This window comes from Pantherophis guttatus, chromosome 5 (genome assembly GCF_059756535.1).
Source record: "Pantherophis guttatus breed Tessera chromosome 5, ASM5975653v1, whole genome shotgun sequence".
NCBI lineage: Eukaryota > Metazoa > Chordata > Lepidosauria > Squamata > Colubridae > Pantherophis > Pantherophis guttatus.
In genome coordinates, this window is record NC_142067.1 from 5052303 (window position 1) to 5071963 (window position 19661).

General features: G+C 46.9%; 1 protein-coding gene across 1 annotated transcript in view; it reads right to left on the bottom strand.

Annotated features, from left to right (window-relative positions):
• INTS4 (integrator complex subunit 4) overlaps positions 1-19661 on the bottom strand; it is a 47151-nt gene that overhangs the window by 8488 nt on the left and 19002 nt on the right. Inside the window, exons 11-18 of the mRNA XM_060684773.2 lie at positions 18384-18589; positions 16149-16291; positions 14135-14250; positions 11251-11384; positions 9767-9924; positions 8486-8579; positions 4762-4842; positions 908-1038 (exon numbers count right to left, since the gene is read on the bottom strand). Of these exons, the coding sequence (XP_060540756.2) occupies positions 908-1038; positions 4762-4842; positions 8486-8579; positions 9767-9924; positions 11251-11384; positions 14135-14250; positions 16149-16291; positions 18384-18589 (1063 nt within the window). The remainder of the gene's footprint in view (positions 1-907; positions 1039-4761; positions 4843-8485; positions 8580-9766; positions 9925-11250; positions 11385-14134; positions 14251-16148; positions 16292-18383; positions 18590-19661) is intronic.

The window sequence follows — 19661 nt, forward strand, 5'->3', positions numbered from 1 at the left end:
TGTTCTATTCCTATTCCTTAATCTGTTCTGTTCTATTCTATTCTAATCCTGAATTCTATTCTATTCCTAAATTCTATCCCATCACATCACATCACATCACATCCTATTTTATTCTATTCTATTCTATTCTATTCTATTCTATTCTATTCTATTCTATTCTATTCTATTCTATTCTATTCTATTCTATTCTATTCTACTCTACCCTACCCTACCCTACCCTACCCTACCCTATACTTTATTGGTTCTTGTCCTGCCTTCAGGTGCTTTGGAAGAGTCAACACCAACCCAACAGCACATAATTTTATTTATTTTTTATTTATTTTATTAAATTTCTATACCGCCCTTCTCCCGAAGGACTCAGGGCTGTGAACAGCTATGAGATAAAACACATAAATACAAAAATTTAAAATAAATAAAATAAATAAAAACGAATTAAATAATTTGGCTGAACAAATTTAAAATACCCCATAATTTAAAAACAAATTAAAATTTACATTTAAAAAGGGGAGAAGATTTAGGCCAGGCCAGCTTGATGAAATAAAAAGGTCTTGAGAGCGCGGTGGAAGGTGCGCAGATCCGGAATCCTCCGTATCTCCGGGGGGAGCTCGTTCCAGATCGTAGGTGCCCCCACAGAGAAGGCTCTCCCCCTAGGGGCCACCAGTCGACACTGTTTGGCCGACGGCACCCGGAGGAGCCCCTCTCTATGGGAGCGTACTGGCCGGTGGGAGGCTATTGGTGGTAGCAGGCGGTCCCATAGATAACCAGGTCCTAAGCCATGGAGCCATCAATCGATCCAAAGCTTTGCAAAGCTTTATGAGCCAACTATAGTCAGTAACTCAATCCACTTTCCGCTAATTTCTGTCTCCAGTGATCTGGCATCCCCAAAAGTCCCAGAAAACCTCCTTACCCTCTCGTTGTCCGGACGGTTACAATCAACTGCAGGGCCTTGGCCTGCAGCCTCATATGGTGGATGATGACCACTTGCCGATGCTCCACGTTGCTGTACATGAACTCCATCTTGTATGTTTCTTCCATAATCTAGACGAGAAGGGACTCTTTTTTAAATTCTTGGGGGGGTGGGGACTACCGAAAGATGGCTTCACCTGGAAAATGGTGTGTTGGCTAGTTCAAACCCACAATGGCTGAAGCAACCGCACAATACAACACAATCGAAGCAATCATCAAGAACCTCTTCTTAACATCTGTTGTAAACCACCCAAAGTCACTTGCAATAGATGGGTGGTGTAGAAATTAGATAGAGTAGATAGATAGACAGACAGACTGATGGATGGATGGATGGACGGACAGACAGACAGACAGACAAATAGATGTAGATAGAGATAGATAGATAGATAGATATGATATATAAAAATAGATAGATATGATACAATAGATAAAAGATAGATAGATAGATAGATAGATAGATAGATAGATAGATAGATAGATAGATAGATATCGTTGCTTTAAGAAAAACATTCTTAAAACGTTGCTTTAAGAAAAACTTTTAAAGTCACTGGTAGGATTTTAGCTGAGGTTTTAAAGGACCTTGCAGAGTGCTCTGTAAGGATTTTTAGAAGATTTTAAGCTGGGATTTTAACGAGGATTTTAAATATTTTAACCAACTTATTTACAATGACGCGGGAAAACACCCGAGATTTTAATTTTTTAGATAGATAGATAGATAGATAGATAGATAGATAGATAGATAGATAGATAATTAGAACTGCAGAAAAAACAATTACTACCAAACTGCCTTCCATTGTGGACCTGTATGCTGCACGAGTCAAAAAGAGGGCTGGGAAAATATTTACAGAACCCTCGCATCCTGGACATAAACTGTTTCAACTCCTACCCTCAAAACGACACTATAGAGCACTGCACCCCAGAACAACTGGACACAAGGACAGTTTTTTCCCCGAACGCCATCACTCTGCTAAACAAATAATTCCCTCAACACTGTCAAGCTATTCACTAAGTCTGCACTACTATTAATCTTCTCATCGTTCCTATCACCCATCTCCTTCCACTTATGACTATATGACTGTAACCTTGTTGCTGGTATCCTTACGATTTATATTGACTGTTTCCCTATGACCATCATTAAGTGTTGTACCTTATGATTCTTGACAAATGTATCTTTTCTTTTATGTACACTGAGAGCCTATGCACCAAAGACAAATTCCTTGTGTGTCCAATCACACTTGGCCAATAAAGAATTCTATTCTATTCTATTCTATTCTATTCTATTCTATTCTATTCTATTCTATTCTAGATAGATAGATAGATAGATAGATAGATAGATAGATAGATAGATAGATAGATGTAGAGATATAGATGATGAATGATAGATGAGAGATGATATATAAAAGATATATAAATGACAGATATGATAGATAAAAGATAGATAGATAAGATACCTAGACAGACAGACAGACAGATAGATAGATAGATAGATAGATAGATAGATAGATATAGATAGATAGATAGATGTAGAGATATAGATGATGAATGATAGATGAGAGATGATACTGTATATAAAAGATATATAAATGATAGATATGATAGATAAAAGATAGTTATAGATAAGATACCTAGACAGACAGACAGATAGATGTAGAGATATACTGTAGATGATGAATGATAGATGAGAGAGATTATATATAAAAGATAAGATATATAAATGATAGATATGATATGATAGATAAAAGATAGATAGATAAGATATCTAGACAGACAGATAGATAGATAGATAGATGTAGAGATATAGATGATGAATGATAGATGAGAGAGATGATATATAAAAGATAGATATATGATAGATATGATAGATAAAAGATAGATAGATAGATAGATAAGATACCTCCTAGACAGACAGACAGATAGAGATATAGATGACGAATGATAGATGATAGAGAGAGGTGATAGATGGATGGATGGATGTAATAGACAACACTGAAAAAGTAACTGATGACAAGTGCTCCCATTTATAACCATCACAGCATCCCCACAGTCATCTGATCAATTTGGCTGCTTGGCAACCGGCAGAGTTGCAGCATCCCGGAGTCACGTGATCACAATCTGTCCCCTTCCCAGCCAGCCTCTAATAAGCAAAGTTAATGGGGGAGGGGGGGAGCCAGATTCACTTAATGATCGTGCGATTCCCTTCACAATGGCAGGGATTCCCTTAAGAACCATGGCAAAAGAGATGGTAAAATCGGTCGGGACTCACTGAACAACCGTCATGCTTAACTACAGACTCCACACTCCAATCTGGAGCTACAAATATTCTCTTTTGTTCTTGTTGTGACCTAGGCTTCCTGAGCCATTAAAACATACAAATAGTCCCAAAAACCTCTTTTATTGCAACAGCTGTGAATTACGTTCGTTCGCAGCTGAGTCCCCATTAGTTGCAAAAATGTCCTTCGGGGATAATCACCCACCTTTATCTCCCTTGAACTCTGCCAAAGACCTACTTGGCAAAGCCCCACAGAGTCCAGAATCAAACAGAGATGCCGACTGGGAACAGATTTAGCAACATTGCTTTCCTGCAAAGGGCCCACGTGCCTTTGCTCCTCTTTTAAGCCTTATGGGAGGGGCCAATCATTTCCAGGCCTTACTCCCGAGTCGTCCCTTTTGTTTTAACTGTTCTTGCCTTCTGGTAGCTCTGCGCATGTGCGCACTAGGAACAGGCTGCTCCTGTTCCTCTTCCTCTCTGATGTCTGACTCTGGAGGCTCTGGAGTCCGTGCATAACTCCCAGATGGCCCTGGCCCCATCTCTGCCTCTGACTCAGAGCCCTCGTCCGAGCCTTCCCCAGACTCCAGGACTGGCCTATGTTCCTCCCCAGCCTCCTCACTGTCCGACTCCACTGGCAGCTCCGCAGGCTGCTGGCGGACCACAACACTTCTTGGTTTTCCTACCACCCCTGAGCCAACAATACCCAGCCCAAACAGTTCTCCGTTCCCACCCAGAGGTTCCGTCCCCCACTCCACAAGATAACAACATCCTGTGCGAATGTGGAGAGACGCAAAGTCCGGCCCGTTTGTTGGTCTGCCTATTACTACCAGTAGAGTGCCCAAAAGTGATTTGTTTCTGGCTAACATCTTCTTTTCACGACCCCATAATCCCTTGCGGGGTGAAGTCTGGGCAACTGAATGGAACGAGCAGAGTGTTTACTGGCTGGATGCCCTTCCCTGTCGCCAGTGCAGAGTTTTGTTCAGCAGATATATTCTCACTGTGCCCAGAGAGAGAAATATCTGCCTCCACCTAGGATCGAACTCACAGCCTCCTGATAGGACACTGCACCACTGTTTGTTTGTTTCTGACTTACGATTTAACCAAAAAGGTGGCAATCAGCCCCGTTACCTTCCTGGGGTAATTGCCTGAGTTAGAGGTGAATCGTGGCATTTTCCTTGTGCATACTTTTGCAAAAAAATAAACCCAAAGATATATTTTCTAAGAAAAACTCATTTATTTGTTATAAAGAAAATAAAACATCTCACTAGTCTAATTAGTTACATCTTGGCAACGTTCCTGCCGGACCTCTCTTGGCAGGAGAACAAAAAAAAGTTTTTAGAAGACAGTGAAGGAATGTAGACATGCGCAGTTAGCTTACTGATAAGAAACTTGGCAAGCTACGGTAAGTCTGAAAGTCCAAAAATAATAGCTCATCTGGTAAATACAAAAACGCAGTGACAGTTGAAAGGTTTGATCTGGACACGAAATAAATAAATAACCCACCTCACCCCACCTTCCCAGCATACCTGCCGAGCTGCAGCTAAGGCCAGAGCGTTCTGTTTCACGTAAAGGGGAGCTGCGACGTTCCAGAGTTTTTCCTGCAGAGCCTGAAAATAAAAATGAGACCAAGAGTGTTTTTTCCCCAACAGATCTCACGTGGGGAACGTTGTCGCCTGCAACAACCTGTGCGATGGAAAACTCCGGATCTCACAGGTGAGGCCGAGGGGACCTTGGACTGCACGTCGGAGGGTTGGTTCTAGAGATTCTCGGTCATCCAGACCATGGGTGTCCCAAAGACCCAAACGGGCCTGGTGGCTCAGCAGACTGATAGCATTGTGATTAACACCAGCTGTCTGCAATTACTGTAAGTTCGAATCTCACCAGGCTCAAGGTTGACTCAGCCTTCCATCCTTTCTAAGGTAGATAAAATGAGGACCCAGATTGTGGGGGCAATAAGCTGACTTTGTATAAAATATACAAAATTATGAAGGCTATTGCTTAACGCATTGTAAGCCGCCCTGAGTCTCCGGAGAAGGGCGGCATATAAATCAAATTAAAAAAAAAAAAAAAAAAAGATGCTGTCAACCCTGAAACTGACCTGACCGAAGCCATTTTTTACCGCTTCAGTGTTGCCACACTGGAGCTGAGGAATAGGGAAATGGGATTTGAGATAGGAGGGACTCTGTAGCCAAAACAAAATATTTTCTCTTGGGAACCAAGGACATTCTAGAAAAACTTTTAATTGGACCTGGGTACCTTCGAGACCAACTTCTGCCACCAATAGCCTCCCACTGACCAGTCCGCTCCCACAGAGAGGGTCTCCTCAGGGTGCCATCGGCCAAGTTATGTCGGCTGGCGACACCCAGGGGGAGGGCCTTCTCTGTGGGAGCCCCAGCCCTGTGGAATGAACTGCCCCCGGAAATACGTAAGATCTCCGACCTCCGGGTGTTTCGCTGCGCACTGAAGACCCTGTTGTTCCGCCAGGCCGGGCTATGAACATAACGTTTTAAATTGGGGTATTTTAAATTTCTGGGATTTTAATTGGAGCCTAATTATTTAATGATTTTAAATTTTAATTGTTGTTTTGTTTCTGTGTTTTTAAATAGGCTGTACACCGCCCTGAGTCCTTCGGGAGAAGGGCGGTATAGAAATAAAATTATTATTATTATTATTATTATAATTAGGTCAAAAAAGCGCGGGAGACTTCAGAGTCGGTTTTCACCAGGTATGTGCCAATATGGTATGTCTAATAAAGCTGTTCTTTGAGGAATCTACCTGCCTCGGAGTTTTGCTTGCTATGGATCTATTACTTGGAACCCTGACAGATGCTTTATTAAGAGGCAGCTGAACTTTTTCTTTGAAGACGTTTTGCTTCTCATCCAAGAAGCTTCTTCAGCTCTGACTGGATGGTGGGGAATGGAAGGATTGATGCTCCTTGAGGTCATCTGGTTGTTAGTACTCCCTCTGAAAGTCGTTGAGGCCACTTGAAGGCCTCATAGGAGAACACTGGAGAACAAACCTATCCGGATAAAATTCAGCAGTCCGTATCTTCATTTAAAAGACAAAGGCCACTCTTTTGAAGACAGCAAAGTCCACATTTTGGACAGAGGAGACTGCTGGTTTGAAAGAGGGGTCAAAGAGGTCATCTAGGTCAAAATTGAACCGCCCTCTCTCAACGGAGGGCGGTTGGGGGCGAGACATTGGCCCAAACGGAGAGGGCGCGTAACTTGGGTGTCCTTCTGGATGCACGGCTGTCTTTAGAAGAACATATGACGGCCGTGGCCAGGGGGGCTTTCTATCAGGTTCACCTGATACGCCAGTTGCACCCCTTTCTGGATCGGGACTCCTTATGCATGGTCACTCATGCCCTCATCACTTCCCGCCTGGACTACTGCAACGCTCTCTACATGGGGCTCCCCTTGAGGAGCACTCGGAGGCTCCAACTGGTACAGAATGCAGCCGCGCGGGTGGTTATTGGGGCGACATGGCGCTCCCACGTGACACCTCTCCTGCGCAAGCTGCATTGGCTTCCAGTGGTCTTCCGGGTGCGCTTCAAGGTTTTGGTTCTCATCTTCAAAGCGCTCCAAGGCTTAGGGCCCAGTTATTTACGAGACCACCGTCTGCCACCGATAACCTCCCACCAGCCAATACGCTCCCACAGAGAGGGCCTCCTCAGGGTGCCGTCGGTCAGGCAATGTCGGCTGGCGGCCCCCAGGGGGAGAGCCTTCTCTGTGGGGGCACCCGCCCTCTGGAACGAGCTACCCCCAAGGATACGACTGATCCCGGACCTCCGGACCTTCCTTCCGTAAGGCCCTGAAGACTTTTTTATTTCAGCAAGCCGGTCTGGGTTAAAAATCTTTTAATTGCTGAATTTTATGGGTAAGGGGTTTTAAATTGGGGGTAGCCAATATAAATTTAATTTTGTTTTTATAGTATTTTAATGTTTATATTGTATGTTTTTTAATTTTGGCTGTTCACCGCCCCGAGTCCTTCGGGAGAGGGGGCGGTATAAAAATTTAAAAAATAAATAAATAAAATAAATACGACATCATCTCTCTCTAGTCTACAACATGATCCTTTTGAGTAGTTCCAAGGAGGTTCCACCCCCATTTGCACCACTCAGGTGACCCTGAGGACAGATAAACCTCCAAGTGGCCTCAATGACTCTCTAAAAGAAGGTAAATGACCAGCTGTCTGTGAGGACTATAAATCCTTCCATCTTTCACCATTTAGTCAGAGCTGAAGAAGCTTCTTGGATGAGAAGCAAAACGTTGTCAAAGAAAAACCAGAAAGTCCAGTTGCCTCTTGAAAAAAAAAAAAAGCATCTTCGAGACAACCATAAACCTGGATGATGGAGAATCTCTGTAGATGGACTGAAAGGGAATAGCTGGTTCCATGTAATTTCCTAGCTTATACCAGGGGTGGGCAACTGTGGCCCTTTTACAACCTGTGGACTTGAAGTCCACAGATTGTAAAAGGGCCACAGTTGCCCACCCCTGGCTTCTACCAATGTTTTGCCCCAGCTACGAACCCCAAAGAACGCAGCACACACAAAGTCCGTACAAACCTTAAGTTTACTAATTAAGGACTACTAATGAGCTTTCTTAGTAGTTGTTCAAACACAAGTGCAGTTTAAATCAGTCTTTTCTGAACAAGGGCTGTTAATTTAACTTCATTAACAGCCGACAAGAATCCAAAGAATAATAACTCAATTCTGAGGCACAGTATTTCAGATAATAGTAATCTTACTGTGGTTGGCAGAATGCCCAGAAGCAATTTGCAGGAAAACTGACAAAAGAGAAACAAGAGCCGAATCAAACATTTCTGGAATCAAGACGCGAAAGAATATGAACGAAGTTGTTTCCTGCAAATTGCATCAGTCGTCGTCCTTCCTTAAATAAGCTAGGGGAGTGGCGAATTAGCCCCAAGCCTTATTCTCGAGGAGACCTCCTCCTAAGGAGCCACTCCTGCCTTTTGGCAGCTCTGCGCGCCCGTGCATTGAGAAGAGGCTCCTCCTCTTCGTCCTCTTCACTTAAAGGAGCTTCTGGAAGTTCTGAAGGCCTTGGCTGAATCCCCGCCTCTGGCACCACATCTTCTCCAGCCTCCTCACTGTCCGACTCAAGCGCCAGCTGCACAGGCTGCTGGCGCAGCACCACACCAGCCTCCTCGCTGTTGGAATCAGCTACTAACTGCGCTGACGGGCCACAACAACCAAGAGTAAGGAAACACACAGCAGTTGTAAACGCATACCTTAATGAGAAGGAGCTGGCAGCGTAGGTAAGCAGCAGAGAAGTCAGCCATGCCAGCTAAGTCGGACTGCAATTCTCCAAACCTCTGGAGGTCCCTGGGCCAAAGAAAGCAAACATATAAAGGAGTCCCTGCAGGTTTGCCATGCTAAAGGTAAAGGTTTGGAATATATTTTGAATATTAGTAGCTTGGGTTGGTAGTTGGGCTGTTCGTTTGAGTTCCGAGCTTGGCAATTTGCTTGGCAAACGTTTCGTCACCATTCGAGGAGACATCGTCAGTGCGCTCTGAATTGGGTTCGTCTGTGAGAGCACTGGCCTTAAATACCTTTTCATGGGATGCAAATTAGCATTAGTGTTTTTTCCCCCCCGTCCAGTCGTGACTGACTCTAGGAGGCAATGCTCACCTCCGTTTCTTAGCCGAGGGAGCCAGCGTTGTCCGAAGACAATTTCTGTGCCCAGCACTGTCAAAGGCGCACGGAACACTGTTATCTTCATACCGAAGTGATACCTATTCATCTACTCGCATTTGCGTGCTTGCAAATGGCTAGGTAGGCAGGAGCTGGAGCAAGGAACGGGAGCTCACCCTGTCCCATAGCGAGCGGGTCTCGAACCTGGCCTGTCAACTTTCCAGCTGACAAGCTCAGTGTCTTTAACCGCATCGAGCCCCCTTTACTATTCATAGCCAACTTTGGGGGGGGAGAAGTGCTCATCTCTGTTTCTAGGCCACTGAAGGTGAAGACATTTCCACAGACATGTGGCCAGCGTGACATTACATCGCTGCACAGAGCATGCAGCGAAACACAGTGCCTTGTTACCTTCCCACCGAAGTGGTACCTATTAATCTACTCGCGTTTGCATGCTTTCGGACAGCTAGGTGGGCAGGAGCTGGAGCAAGGGACGGGAGCTCACGCCTTTATGCAGTGGTAGGACTTGAACTGCCGGAGCACAGACCTCCGGTATCTTTTAAGTCACTGAGCCACCATGCCTCCACGGGCACAGAAAAAAGTGGAGGAAATTCTGCTTTGTTAGCAAGAGACAATCAGGATTTTGGCTTGTTCAAGTTCTCAAAGACAGGCTCAGCTGAGTTCCCAAGGATAAACTAGAGATGGAAGATGGATTTGTGCAGCTACTTTGGACACCAACCCTACACTGCTGAATACAGGCAGCCCGTTTAAGGGTTTGGGGACTAAGAAACAGAAAACTATGCGGAGAATTCGGTGGATGAATTCACCCAATTGGGTGAATATGTCCAGCCCGCCCCTCTCTCGTTTCCCAAAGCCAGTACCGAATGGTGAATTCCAGCAGCTCCTGAGTGCCCTGGGGATCCAGATGCTGAAGACTGAAAACTCTTTCGAGGCTCTGCTGTAGAAATTCCTGAGAAGGATCTTCTTGAAGGGTGAGGCTGGCAGGGCCGGAAGAAGAGGCTATCTTTTTCCCAGGCAGCTATATAAAAAGCAAAACAGAAATAAGACATAAAAGAGAAGAGGGAAAGAGGGGAAGGGAAGAGAGGCGAGGCAAGGCAAGGCAAGGCAGAGGGAAAGGAAGGGAAGGGAATGAAGAGAGTGGGAAGGAAGAGAGAGGGACAGGAAGGGAAGGAAGAGAGTGGGAAGGAAGAGAGAGGGGAGGGAAGGGAATGGAGAGAGGGAAGGAAGAGAGGGGGAAGGGAAGGGAGGGGAGGGAAGGAAATGAAGAGAGTGGGAAGGAAATGAAATGAAGAGAGAGGGAAGGAAGAGAGACGGGAGAGAACAAAAGGAAATGAAGAGAGAGGGAAAGAAGAGAGTAGGAAGGGAATGAAGAGAGAGGGAAGGAAGAGGGGGAAGGGAAGGAAGAGAGAGGGAATGAAGAGAGAGGGAATGAAGAGAGAGGGAAGGGAAGGAAGAGAGAGGGAAGGAAGAGAGAGGGAATGAAGAGAGTGGGAAGGAAGAGAGCAGGAAGGGAAGGAAATGAAGAGAGAGGGAAGGAAGAGAGAGGGAAGGGAAGGAAGAGAGTGGGAAGGAAGAGAGAGGGGAGGGGAGGGAAGGAAATGAAGAGAGTGGGAAGGAAATGAAATGAAGAGAGAGGGAAGGAAGAGAGGGAAGGGAAGGGAAGGAAGAGAGGGAAGGAACAGAGAGGGAAGGAAGAGAGGGAAGGGAAGGGAAGGAAGAGAGAGGGAAGGAAGAGAGGGAAGGGAAGGGAAGGAAGAGAGAGGGAATGAAGAGAGGGGGAAGGAAGAGAGAGGGAAGGGAAGGGAAGGGGAAGGGAAAGGTTCAGTCAGTCATGCAGTTTCCAACACATGTGCCCTGCAATGCGTTATTTCCCTTTAGAAGAGCTGGCTTCTCATCTAAGGCATCTTAAAATTGCCATGTTTGTGCTAAGGACTGTCCTAATAGGATCTGCCTCTCATGGGCAACCCGGAGGCCGTGGGTGACACCCCCCACCCCCGCCCAGCCCACCACATGTGTGGCTTCTAGGACCTTCCAGAAACAGAAAGCTAACATGTTCAAAATGTCACATGAGAAGCAGTAGAGGATTCCACTTAACCTTCGTCACCGGTTCAGAACTCGCTTCGCTCACGCATGGCGCTTCTGCGCATAGCGTCCATGATAATGTCCGGGCGGGTGGGTGGAGCCTCCCGTCGTCACCGGTTAGAAACCCACCACATGAGAAGTCGAGGACTTATAAAACTTGTATTTGTACTTTTGCAAATTTGTATTTGTAAACTTTGTACACTTGTAAAAACACTTGTCATGGATGCCCAATGACTTACCCTCATTCATCCCAATGACTTACCCTCAAAGGCGGCACAAGGTGCCAGAGACTATCCCGAAGGTAGGCGTAGTGCCGGAAGGTGTGGTCCGAGAAGAGCGCCGGCATCGTTGGGCAGGATTTGGCAGCGTTGAAAATAAGAACCAAGACCGCGATATCTGGGCCGCAGGTTAAGGGAGGGAAAAGACTTCAGATCCTTGATTGTAAAGCAGTTAAAACAAGTCTTTTAGTGGCAAAGGGGGTGTGGGGGGGAATATGGTTTGGCAACTGGAGGAACAAAGCTGGTGAGTTTAGGTAAAGGTAAAGGTTCTCCTTGCACATATGCACCTTCCGCCGCGCTCTCAAGACCTTTTTATTTCACCAGGCTGGTCTGGCCTAACCTCTCCCATTCTCTTTTTAATGTAAATTTTAATGTAAATTTTAATTCGTTCTTAACCTGGGGTTTTAAATTTGTCTTGGGCTAAATTGATTTAATCCGATTTTACTTCTGCTCTTCAATTTTTGTATTCTATGTGTTTTATCTTGTGCCTGTTCACCGCCCTGAGTCCTTCGGGAGTAGGGCGGTATATAAATCAAAGAAAATGAAAATTGAAAAAATGAAAAAAATATATGTGCTAGTCGTTCCTGACTCTAGAGGGCTATGCTCATCTCCGTTTCAAAGCCGAAGAGCCAGCGCTGTCTGAAGACGTCTCCGTGGTCATGGGGCCAGCATGACTCAACGCCAAAGGCACACGGAACGCTGTTCCCTTCCCACCAAAGGGGGTCCCTATTTTTCTACTTGCATTTTTTACCTGCTTTCAAACTGCTAGGTTGGCAGAAGCTGGGACAAGTCATGGGAGCTCACCCTGTTCTGCGGCCCTAGAGATTCGAACCCCTGAACTGCCAATCTTTCGATCGACAAGCTCAGTGTCTTAGGCACTGAGCCACTGAGCCCCTCCTCTATCATGGCGAGTTTAGGGTAACACAAAATCAGAACTATAATAGGCGAGCCCTGGTGGCAGGGTGATTAGAATGCAGGATGGAAGGCTGACTCTGCCCACAGCCAGGCGTTCGATCCTGACCGGCTCAAGGTTGACTCAGCCTTCTGTCCTTCCGAGGTGGGTAAAATGAGAACCCAGATTGTTGGGGGCAAGAGGCTGACTCTGTAAACTGCTTAGAGAGGGCTGTAAAAGCACTGTGGAAGTAGTATATAAGCCAGTGATGGCTAACCTTTTTGCCGTCGCGTGCCAAAAGGGGGGGAGTGTGTGTGTGGGGGTCACGTGTGTGTGCCCACACCCATAATTAAATGCGCCGTTCCCCCGTGCATGCACATGCGACCCCCCTGCACTCCCCCTGCTTTTGGCACGCGATGGCACCGGTGGGCCCGTAGACCCATTTTTTGCCTTTCCCAGGCTCCAGAGGCTTTCTTGGAGCCTGGGGAGGGCGAAAACTGCCTTCCCCACCAACCGCCGGAGGCCCTCTGGAGGCAGGAAACGGCCTGTTTCCCGACTTCCGGTGGGCCCAGAAGGCCTGAAAATCAGCTGGCTGGCTCGCCATAGCAGAGCTAGGGCAACGCTCACGTGCCCACCGATATGGCTCAGCGTGTCACCTGTGGCACGTGTGCCATAGGTTCGCCATCACGGATATAAGCCTACAGTAAGTGCTCTTCCTATTTCTTCCTTTTTTCCTTTCCCTTTCCCCTTCCCCCTCCCCTCCCCTCCCCTCTCCCCTTCCTTTTCATTTCTCCTTCTCCTTCCTCTCCTACTTCGTCTTCCTTTCGTCTCCTCTCCTCGCTTCTCCCCTTCTGCTACGAACCGGTAGCAGAAATCGCGGATGGACCTGCTAAACTGCCCCGTCTCTATGCTGTTCTATTTAGACACGTTTTTGACCCCAGGCACGTGCGCCGAAGTCGCGAGCTCATATTTTTTGTGCCAGGCAAACCGGTAGGTAAATTATGTGAATCCCACCTAGAGATCACTGGAACTAGAACTTACTTTCTGTTGGCGATTGGCCCAAAGTCCCCCAGCCAGCTTTAATGGCTAAGGCAGAACTAGAATTCACAGTCTCCTGGTAATTGGCCCAAAGTCCTCTAGCTGGCTTTCAGGCTTAAAGGAGCAAGCAAATCCCCATTCGTCAACCAAATGGATGCTAGAATACAGCTGCAATTTTACTGATGGCTTCTCTTTTCACGATACCCCAGGAAACCACAACTGGCGGAAAAGGCGGCTTGCATGCGCATTGCAACTCAAACTTTCTGCCCCACCTACTGGCGGCTTGCAAGCCCACAAGCGGTTTTGTGCACTAAATCTGAATTCCTTTGGAGCAGGGGTGGTGGGCAACTGTGGCCCTTCTACAACCTGTGGACTTCAACTCCCAGAATTCCCGAGACAGCTTGGCTGTCTCGGGAATTCTGGGAGTTGAAGTCCACAGGTTGTAAAAGGGCCACAGTTGCCCACCAACCCTGCTTTGGAGCATTAACCCCCCCGAACAGGTATGTGTCAGGGGTGGGTTCTAATTTTTTTTACTACCGGTTCTGTGGGCGTGGCTTATTTTGTGGGTGTGGCTTGAAGGTCATGTGACTAGGTGGGCGTGGCTAGCTGGTCAGAGTCATTTCTGGAAGGTCCTCGCACTTACGACCCGACTCATTTGTTTGCTTTTAACACTGATCAGCTGTAGGGCGGCCCTTGGAAGCCCCCCGGCAAGAGTTTAAACAGTTTTTTTCCCTCTAGTCTTCAGCTGGGACTCAGGAGGCAGCAATAGATTGGGGGTGGGGCCAAATAAAAGGTAAGAATAACGTGAAGGGGTGGGGGGTGGGAGAGCGGGGGGGGAGAACCGGTTCGGTGACATCATATCGTCACCGCTACCGGCTCGCCCGAACCTGACCAAACCGGGAGGAACCCACCACTGGTATGTGGGGAGGAAAGGATACAAGCCGGATCATCCATGTCTGGTTCTGGGGTGTCGAAGAAAGGGTGGGTCCCCAACAATTCAGGGACGAGTGGGAGCACCAGAGTGGGGTGCCTGCCTCCCAGAAACTTTAAGCACCTGAAAAACAGAGAGGGATCACCTTTTAATGTAACCAAATGGCAAACGTTATTTATTTATTTATTGTTAAAGGCTACAATAATTATTTATGAACAATTAGAACACAGGTAGCCCTAACTTACAACCGCTCCTTTAGTGATCGTTCAAAATTACGTCATTGAAGGAAGTGACTTATGACCAGTTTTTCACACTTGCGGCCGTTGCAGCATCCCCCACAGTCACATGATCAAAATCTGGACGCTTGGCAAGTGACTCATATTTTATGACGGTCTCAGGGATCCCCTTTTGCGACCTTCTGACGAGCGGAGTCAAGCGGGGAAGCCACATCCGTTTAACCACCAGGTTACTAACTTATCAACAGCAGTGATTCACTTAATAACTGTGGCAAGGAAAGGTTGTAAAATGGGGCAAAACTCACTCAAGAAATGTTTCGCTTCACAACAGAAAGGTTGCACTGTCCCAGGTCACATGGGACACAGGGGTGAAATATTACCAGTTCGGGCCAGTTCACCCCAACCTGTAGTAAAAAATTCTACTGGTTTGACTGAATAGGTAGTAAAATAAATGCTTTAAAAAAGTTAAAAAAAAGGTTCCAACAATCAGCTGTGCCGCCCGATCATCGGAACCTTTTTTTTTTTTTTTTTACTTTTTTAAAGCATTTTTTTTACTACCTATTCGCCTGAACCGGTAGTAAAAGAAATGCTTTAAAAAAGTAAATAGAACTCAAGATAATTTAGATAAAGATGTAAGTTTAAGATAGAGATATTTAGAAGTAGAATTTGTGTAAAGAGGTTAAATAGGCTAGAGATACCGATGCAGAAAAGTTATTAGTATTGAAATTTTGATATTTTATTTATATTATATAAATAAATAAATAAATATTTAGAATAGTTTGTATTATATTATATATATATATATATATATATAATTTATTTGATATTTTATTTAGATATTTGATATTGTTTTTGGTTGTTTATATTTTTTGCTTTTGTGTGTGTGTGTGTGTGTGTTTTTCTTGCTTTTTCATTATGTTTCTTTTTGTACTGTGTATTTTAATCTTTGGAAATTTAATAAATATTATTTTTTTTTTAAAAAAAAGTAAAAAAAAAGTTGGCCACGCCCACCTAGTCACATTATCCCCTCCCCCTACCAAGTCACGCCCACAGAACCAGTAGTAACGAATTTTCCATTTCACCACTGTATTCCTGGCTGGAGAGTAAACATAAAATTTAAGGGATGTTTTTGTTATGAGATCAAATTGTAAACAGGAATCAAGATAATTTAAATAAAGATGTAAGTTTAAGATAAGAGATATTTAGAAGTAGGATTTGTGTAAAGAGGTTAAATAGGCTAGAGATACCGGTGCAGAAAAGTTGTTATGAGTATTGAAATTTTGATAAGTTTGTTTTTGGTTGTTTATATTTTTTGTTTGTGTGTGTTTGTGTGTGTGTGTGTTTTTCTTGCTTTTTTGTGTATTATGTTTCTTTTTTGTACTGTGTATTTTAATTTGGAAATTTAATAAATATTATTTTTTTTAAAAAAAAGTAAAAAAAAAGGTTGGCCACGCCCACCCAGTTCACATGACCCCACACCACCAAGCCACGCCCACCAAGCCACGCCCCCAGAACCGGCAGGGACATTTTTTAATTTCACCAGTTTTGGCGACCTTCCCAGGAGACGTCTGGCAAGCAAAGTCAACGCGAAGGCCGGACTCGCTTAATGCCTGAATGAAGCTGCAGTGATTCCCACACAGCTCTGGAAAGGAAGCTCACCAAGGGGGCAAAACTCACGTTTAACAACTGTCCCGCTTCCCAAGGGGAAACGTTGGTCTCCCTTGCAGTTGTAAGTCAAGGGCTCCCTGTATTCTTAATTTTTTGGGCGACAAAGAAAAGACTTACTTCCAGATAGAGTCCCTGTCCGTCGGGTACTTGGCGAGGTTTTTCAGCAGCTCCGCCAAGGCAAGATGGATGCCTTCCTTGGTCGAGACGTTGGTGCAGCACAGCAGCTCGTGGAGGGCTTCCCTGATATCTCGGGAGGAGTCCTAGAGCAACAGACGGAAAGACTGGGATGGCAAAGCGTTTTATAATCAAGCATCCACATTAAAGGAAGGAGCGGTCACGAAATAGGCCGCAGACTAGCACATAGTAGAGCGGATGTGAAGGCCTTGGACTGCAAAAATCATACCCCCGTTTCCCTGAAAATAAGACCCAACTGGAAAATAAGGCCTAGCATGATTTTTCAGGATGCTTGTAATATAAGCCCTACCCCCAAAATAAGCCCCTGTTAAGATCATCAGCCAGATGGATGTATTTACTACCGTATTTGGGTAGTAAATACGTATTTGTGGGTCTGGATGGGGAGAAACAGGCTCCGACTCAACCCCTCCAAGACTGAGTGGCTGTGGATCCCGGCGTCCTCTGATCTAGTTACCCCATCACTTAGGACGGGAGGGGAGTTGTTGACTCCCTCTGAAAGGGCCCGCAATCTTGGCATCCTCCTTGATTCGTGGCTATCTTTGGCGGATCATCTGACGGCTGTGACAAGGGGGGCTTTTGCACAGGTCCACCTAGTGCGCCAGTTGCAGCTTTTCCTAAACAGAGACGCCCTGCGCACAGTCACTCAAGCTCTCATTGTCTCTCAATTGGACTACTGCAATGCCCTCTACATGGGACTGCCCTAGGGGTCCACCTGGAGGCTACAGCTAGTCCAGAATGCGGCTGCGCAGGTTGTTACGGGAGCTTCCCGCTACTCCCGGGCAACACCTCTCCTGCATGAGCTGCACTGGCTACTGGTGTAGCAGCCGGCGCTCACATCGGACAGCGAGGAGGCTGAAGAAGATGTGGTGCCAGAGGAAGAGACTCAGCCAGGGCCTTCAGAACCTCCAGAGGCTCCTTCAAGTGGAGAGAGCGAAGTGGAGGAGCCTCTCCTCAATGCTCGAGCACGCAGGGCTGCCAAAAGGCAGGAGTGGCTACTCAGGAGGAGGAGGTCTCCTCAAGAGTAAGGCTTGAGGATATTTGGCCACTCCCTTAGCCTATTTAAGTCGCACGCAGTTAGTAATTTCTTGCTGGAAACAACGTGTAATTATTACAGAGCATTTTGGAGAGTGAGTGTCTTATCGTATCTTGTTTTCTGGGCTGGATGCCAACCTTTGCCGGACTTTGTTTATTCTTGGTACGTTATAACTTTGATAAGGACCGTTGGTGTGGGTCACAATCCTTGGGAATCCAGAGCTGGAGCAGAACAAGGGGAGAGGGAAAGAGAGGGTGGGGAAGGGAGAGGAGGAGAGGGGAGGAAGGGAAGGGAAAGAGAAGAGTGGAGGAGAGGACAGAGGGAGAGGAAGGCTGGGGAGGAGAGGGGAGAGGGAAAGAGAGGAAGGGGAAGGGAGAGGAGAGAAGGAGGGGAAGAAGGGAGGGAAAAGAGAAGAGAGGAGGAGAAAGAGCCTTGGTAGTACAGGGGTTTAAGGCACCCTGTTATTAAGCTGGTTATTAAGACCAGCTGCCTGCAATTACTGCAGGGTTCGAATCTCGCCAAGGCTCAAGGTTGACTCAGCCTTCCATCCTTTCTAAGGTAGGTGAAATGAGGACCCAGTTTGTGGGGGCAATAAGCTGACTTTGTATAAATATACAAAAGGATGAAGGCTATTGCTGAGCACATTGTAAGCCGCCCTGAGTCTCCGGAGAAGGGCGGCATATAAATCAAATTAAAAAAAAAAAAAAAAAGCAGGAGAAGTGGGAGGGCTGGGGTGGAGGGGAGGGGAAGAGAGGGAGGGGAAGGAGGAGGGGAGGGAGGAGAAAGAGAAGAGAGGGAAGGGAAGGGAGGGAGGGGAAGGTAGGAGGAGAGGGGAGGGAGGGAGGGAAAAGGGAAGAGAGGAGAGGGCAGGGGGAGAGCTGCGGAGGGGAGAGGAAGGGAGGGGAGGGGAGGAAGGGGAAAGAGAGGAGAGGGCAGGGGCAGGGGGAGGTCTGGGGAGGATGCAGAAGTTGACTCTGCATTTGATGCTGGTTCACGGGGACCCAACCAAATGAAAATGAGGACATGTATCCATTCATTATCAAAGCCATGTCCCTGGTGAAATCAAAGGCAGAACAAATGGAAGAAGGATGGAAGGGGGGGAAAGCGGAGGGGGAGACCCTTGCCTCCAAGACGCCCAGCACCGTGTCCAGCTGATCCTCCCGCAGAGCGATGTTGTTGGAAATCTTCCTCATGGTGTGGATCGACCGCAGCCTCACTTCCTCGATCTCGTCGTTAAACATGTCGACCAGGAAATCGAGGCACTTCTCGGCAAAAGAGGGCGAAGACTGGGCCAGCATGCAGAGGGCTTCCACGGCCGCAATCCGGACCTCTGAAAAACAGATCCAGGCTGTGTGAGAGATGGGAAGAAAAAAAAAAAGGAAACGCCAGAATCCTCTCTTCTGAGAGACCGTAAGCTGAGCTGCCCTGCTCTTGTCTTTTCAAATTTCTTGGCGTCTTGGATTTGGAAAAGCAAGCTACGTTTTCTGAAACGACTTCTCCCCGTCTCAAAATTGGCAGCTTAAAACAACCATTTATTTCAGGACCACTCAAAGTTACGACGCCATTGGGGGGGGGGAAGGGACTTTGGCAGGGGTGGGATTCCAAAATTTTAGCAAGTGGTTCTCTGCCTGGTTGCTGGGTGGGGGTGGCCATGGTGGGCGTGGCCTACTCGGCCTCCTGCACCACAGCAGGGGAAGGGACATTTTTGCCCTCCCCAGGCTCCGGAGGCTTTTCTCGAGCCTCCAGGAGGGCAAAAACGGCCTCCCTGGACTCCAGAGGCCCTCTGGAGGCCAGAAACGAACTTCTGGTAGGCCTGTTTTTTGCCGTCCCCGAGCCTCCATGCGTGCCCTGCACTTACCTGCATCCAAAATGGGCCGCGTGGGTACTCCTGGGAGGGGTGGGATGGGCAGGGCCAGCCAGGAGTGGGATTTGGGGGTTCTCTGAACTGCACAGAATCTTAGCTAGAGGTTCTCCCGAACCCCTGCGAACCCCCAGCAGCCCACCTCTGGTTAGGATTCCGTTCTAAGACTTCAGAGGCCCTCTGGAGGCCGGAAACAAGCCCATTTCCAGACTTCCGGAACTTCCGGGAGACCCGTTTTTCGCCCTCCCAGAGCCTCCATGTGGGCCCTGCACTTACCTGGCATCCAAAACGGGCCACTTGGAGACTCCTGGGAGGGGAGGGACGGGGTGAGCAGGGCCAGCTAGTCCTTGCAACTACCAGCGAACCAGATGTAAAATTAGCATCCGATTCACCCAAACCGGTCCGAACCGGCTGAATCCCATCCCTGGACTTGTGACCATTTTTCACAACTATGACCTGTCAACCCTGAAGCTAACATGGCCGAAGCCATCTTGGGAACTTCAGTGTTGCCACACTGGAGCTGAGGGATAGTGAGGGGAGA